The sequence below is a fragment of the Pollicipes pollicipes genome, unplaced genomic scaffold (genome assembly GCF_011947565.3).
Source record: "Pollicipes pollicipes isolate AB1234 unplaced genomic scaffold, Ppol_2.1 Scaffold_2555;HRSCAF=2994_pilon_pilon_pilon, whole genome shotgun sequence".
Classification (NCBI taxonomy): Eukaryota; Metazoa; Arthropoda; class Thecostraca; order Pollicipedomorpha; family Pollicipedidae; genus Pollicipes; species Pollicipes pollicipes.
The window spans coordinates 33,487,336-33,492,931 of NW_023596136.1; the positions used below are offsets into that span (position 1 = coordinate 33,487,336).

General features: G+C 48.7%; 1 protein-coding gene across 1 annotated transcript; it reads right to left on the reverse strand.

The window, feature by feature from the left end:
• Window positions 1-1,879: 1,879 nt before the first annotated feature.
• Window positions 1,880-2,821, reverse strand: LOC119111977 (putative transmembrane protein INAFM2). Its single transcript, XM_037235892.1, has 2 exons — window positions 2,411-2,821; window positions 1,880-2,148 (listed from the first exon to the last, which is right to left on the reverse strand). Exons 1-2 carry the CDS (start codon window positions 2,685-2,687, stop codon window positions 2,144-2,146), a joined length of 282 nt encoding a protein of 93 aa, XP_037091787.1. The 5' UTR covers window positions 2,688-2,821; the 3' UTR covers window positions 1,880-2,143.
• Between the last annotated feature and the right edge of the window lie 2,775 nt (window positions 2,822-5,596).

Consider the following 5,596-nt stretch of genomic DNA (forward strand, 5'->3'; position numbering starts at 1 on the left):
AACCTTCTCTTTTACCCGCTTACAACCACTTTAGGATCCTAGAATATCGCGCAACACAGACCGGAGCCAGTCCTTGAACACATTACCACAGTGCTGAAATCTGGGGTTTACTGCCATGACAACCGGGGTTTAATTCTGTGACGACATGAAATCCTCTGACCAATCAAAAGACGAATATGTTGTCCAAATCTGCGGCTTTCCCAAATCCACAGCCTCTACATTTACGGAGACCCGAGCGTTCTACCTCATTAGTTTTATAGTGTTGAATTTACCCAATACAAATTTCCTGCACTACTGAAGAGCTATTTTCACCTACTGATTTCAGCGTCCACCAATTTAATGACACGAATCAACAGCTCACCAAGTGAAATAGGGATCCTAAAATAGCGCCCCCATGTTTATTACGTGGTGGCTGATGTATTCACTCAATCGGGAAGCAATTGTATTTTTATTCGGTACGTCTTAATCACGACGCGACATGAGACACACAGGTCACGCTCTGCAAAACGTCTCGAAAGTTATTCCAGAAACTCGGATATTGTTTGCTCCTAACCTAACCCCCATGCGTGGTTAGGTGAAATACCATTATAATTAATAGGCAGATCTCATATCGCTAACGAAATCATAGACGAGCCAGACATGCTGATTCACAACCCCGACCAGTCTGAATCAAACCGTTTGTGTCTCATTCAGCATTTTTACTGAAGTGTTCGCATCTGATTTGGCCTATCAACGCTCGTTTAAAGGGTCGCTTAGTCTTCACTCAGCGAATATAGCGAGTCGGGGCAGATAAGCTGACATGGTGTACTTATGCCACTCCACAAATACATCACCGCTTGCGCCACTACTACCATGTTATGGATCAATGAGTCCAGAGTCATTGGTAGAACCCTTTGTTTCTTTGTAGGGATCTGTGCCTTTTAATACTTCTCTGGGCTGGTCATAATTTTAACAGCCAACAACAATTGTCAGGAAATGCGAAGAAAAATTTACACTGCTGATGAGTTGCCTTGATATCACGCTACCTGTCCCGTCAAGCACCCCAACACCTATTCCCCCATCCCTACATCTGTCACGCGCAATTTCCTCGCGCCGTTTATAGTGGCAAAACATCCAGTAGACTGCTAAGTCTTCAATACAGGATCAATGATAGGTATTTCACAATGAATGGCTTCTTATGCATCGGAAAGGAAGGATCTTTGTGGATAATCGCATATCTTGTATCTCATGTACATTTCACATCATTGCACCTCTCATTCTCAATATCTTATTATTATCATCATGATTTTGCTTCCTACTAGTCCTCATTGCAATTGCTATATATGGCGCTGTTAAACGAACATTGCACATAAAAATATAAAAAACAAGTAAATTGTAATAACTATATCGGCACTATTTATTTCTGAGACTTGAAAATAAACTTTGAGTTCAGAATACACCTCATAATACACGCGCCTCGCATAGATTCATTTCTTCGTTTCGGGAAATCAACAGTAATTTTCTAATACAACAATCAGCATGGGACCACGCTCATGTTGGGAATCGTACGAATATTAAAAAGCGCAATTAAGCTAACTTATGGTCAACCATAAACGTCATTAGTACGCATTGTTCTTTACGCGGTAGTCAACCAACTCGATATGAGACTGGTCGTGAGCATTAATAAGTTACATTGACATCTGCATCCTGTGAACAACGGACTGATTAAAGCCAACTCGAGCCAGGCAGATATACTGTATACAGGAGTACGCAATTGTCATGGAACTCTTTAAGTGACAAAGTAGCCATGAACTCTGGGGCTGTCTTTGAACACTTTGCAGCTAACGCAAAGGGAATGCATGTCGAACGCAAGCAACAACCACAAAACGCGTGCATGGAGCACGGCTGCAACGTCTTGCATCGACACGCGACGTGCATATCGATGACGGCAAAGCGCGCTGCTACATCACGAGCCGCAGATGTCACAGGAGCGATTCCGTCTGTCCTGGTACGAGAGCCGCTGACCGCGCGCGGGACCGCGTAAGCCCCGTTTTGAAACGCCGGCGGAGGGCGGGTGTCTGAGCGGCCCGGTACCGTCTTTCCGTCGGTTTCCAAGGGCTTCCATTAGCGTGCCGTATGTTCGGCTACCCAAGGGCGCTGTGACCTAGGCTGCAACAGAAACGAATTGATGAGCGATAAATTTGCGAACAGAAGTTCCTAGAAGTTCATTACAGTGAGTGGTTCAGAGAAGTTTAGACCAGTGTTAGTTCCCAGAAGCCGGGCGCCAGCAACGGAAAATATATAAGCCTACTATAAGCTGCTATGCATTAATGTAACCTCCGAGTGCAAGTCCAGCAATCCCACCAATCAGCAACGCCATCAGTTGCCAGCACCGTTCTGCTAAGCAGTGAGCCAGCGCTTCATGACTCACCGAGGGTGGCGTGCTGCATCTGGTGGCCAGCACCGTCCGCGGCTGGGGCCAGCTCGAGGCTGTGCCGCCCCTGCACGAGCGGCAGCGCGCTGGGCGACCCGTCACCACCGTACGGATCCCACAGGAAGATGTAGTAGAGCGACAGCATGACGGCCGCCGACGAGACGCAGATCATGTAGCCCACCACCGTGAGAATGCGTACGAAGCGCGTGCTGCGCTTGGGCGGCGGCTGCTCCTCCTCTTCCTGGTCCGAGCCGCCCGGCCCTCCACGCTTCATGGCTGCGAGCGGCTTGCGACAGTCGCTGGGTCGCTGGGCGAGCTGAGGACTGCTGGGTTGCTGGGACGACGCGAGGACCGCTGGCTGGCTGGGACGAGCCGAGGACAGCTGGCTCACTGGGACGAGTCGAGCGCTGCCTGGGGCGCGGACGACGACGGCGGCGCGGTGCCGACTGGCGGCCCGGGACGCCCGACGTTGGAGGGCTTCGTCGGTGCCGACGCGGACGGCACCGGACAGGCTTCCGGTTGACGCCACCGACGCGCGGCAGCCGGCGACAGATCGGCGAGGCGGGTAAACCAGCGGGCGCTGACAGGATGCGGGCGCCGGAGGCAAACTTGGCCACCCCGACGCGCCATGGGCTGGCGTCTGGTCCAGACACGTTGTGTTTAATAAACAGAGCGCTCGCGCGACGCTTTCAGCAGCTCGACGAAACGCCGGGTGTGGTTCAACAGGGGTCATTGAGGTGGCACCCCACCCACCCGACCGCCGACTTAGTGGTGGGATGGCCAACAAGCTCATAAATATAGAACGGCGAACCTGTTATGTGCAGGCTGTAGATGATGGACAGCATAGAACTGACGGAATGTAGCATTGGTATAAAACACCTATTGACAAATACACTGGAAGGTGGGGCGATTGTGTCTTTTTTGTTGTCACGTTGAGATTTTTTGGTGACTGTTTCACATGAGGGCTGACTGAAAATAGCAGGAGATATAATATTGCGGTCAAATCGAATTTAAATGGATGAATGGACGCATGGATTGGGGATTGCAATTTTTTGCTTTTGCATGACTACCAATCAATCACCATAATCGACGCATGGTCAGGCGTTAACTCGCCCAGACAAATAAGTCAACTCAGTGCAAAGACTTAATCATATGGTAGGTACTCTCAGACTACCGTATCTATAAAAGGTCACTGCTACTTGTGGTAGTTGGGATACAACAAGGTTATTTGCGTGATTTCCGGATGCAGGACGTTTCAAAAGCGCTTGTGTGATCTAAATTGTGTCTAGTGCTATCACAACTTATAAGCTGCATCATGTTTAGCCTGGCATCGCTTTCAAGACATCTATGGGTTTGCAGCAATCAAGTTACGTTGGTATCAGGTGGCCAACGTACGTCAGCTGCTCATTAACCATTCTGTTGTGTGCGAAATGCCGCCTGCCACTGTTGACCGAGTTGACTTGGCCGTTCGGTTGCAAGTCAACAATTTTCAACAATCATCAAGTCAACAAACACCGCCTTATTGGTTTGCAGATGAGTACTGGGATAGAGGGAAAACAATGCTTAGTTGTCCGCCGTAAAATTTCGACGTAACAACTGAGTTGCTCCAACAATTCTTTAGGCGTCTATCATCATGCATTCAGAAGATCGGTCAATGGAAGCCCAAACCCGAATCAGATCAAAATTGGTATAATGAATGTACTTGTCAACCCGATCCATACCCTATCCGGTGATTTGGATCAGATTGTAAAATTCGTCAGATTGATCCAGTCAGTCTGTTTCGTACTCTGACTATTTAGTATAACAACTATGCGTGGATACCTCGCCACTGGGCTTCGTTTACACCCTCAGTGCGCATGCCGCAATCGCTCCAAACCAGTTTGGCGCCGCGGCGGGATTAGTCCAACTATCCGGTGAATTGTGGGGCATGCTATTAGCTGTTAAAACTCAACCTAATCGGGTTAAATGCCTTGAATGATACAGATGAGTAACCGACAAATTTCAACAGCTCGCGTGTCACCATTCACGCCTGTTCACCTCAGCGGTGCGTCAACGTGACGTCATCAGGGGAGCCAGGGGAGGCTAAAGCCTTCGACAGCGTTGAATATGGCCAGTTCGTGGGGAAACTCGGGTGATATGGCGGTCACTCCCATCGCTTCTGACTGGACTGAGACTGGCTAGGTGCTGTGGCTATGGTTATGGCACGTGGCGACGAGACAGGCACCGCGTGCGCAATGGAAATGACGTTTTGCCGCCAAGTTATGGTCATGCCGAGTAATGTGTCACGATTCGTTCTTTGGACCAATTTTATTGGCATTAATCAACTAATTATTTTTCATCTCGCATCACTGACTGCCAGCTCGTAATGTATGGGGACGGTGCACTGTTTATCCATGCGTGTCGCGCGAGTATTTTAGTATGCCTTAAAGATCGCATCGAGGGGAATTTCGAAATAGCTGACTCCGGGTTCGCGCAAAAACGCTTAAATCCAAGAAAAACCTGTCATTCTAGTCCATTCATGTCAGCGACCCTCAGTTGGTATGTCTTCATGGAACTGGGATCTATTGTTCTTTTAGCCTCCCGTTTGATCATAATCATTGATATTGTCGTTGAAAAATACCTGAATTTGTAGTTACATACGTCAGCAGTAGTCAAGGACTGCCGTGCATGCATTTGTGACAGTTCGAAATTTTCACAGAAGCTGACGGATGTGTTAGAAAAAGGTTTAGCGAAGTTTATGTCTTTTCCCAGTTGCAATATTGCTTGACTGTGTGGAGAAGCTGCAGCAATGCTCAGCGGTACCGTAGTCAAAAAGAGGCCTGCCATTATGCGCCTATTATGAAATACACCCGCTGCTATGATCATATTTCTTCCAGCCAAGACGTTAAAAGCTCAAAAATTTAGCAAGTGACCTGAACGTGGCCTGGCGGCTATGTGTACAAAGACTGGCGCAGTGTTCTCCACGACCAATCACGGGCCCAGCGTGAAATTAAAGCAAAGCAAAAGATGTGGGATCCCGTGGTGGCATGAACCAACTGAGGCACGGGCGACTACCCGCGAGCTGCACTGAGACAGCGCAGACGAAACAAACTCACGCAGGGGGTGAACAGTCTTAAGTCAAAATACAAACGTTACAGGAGTATCGGCAACAAAAGCGGGCTTCGGCAACACACCGCATCTCCA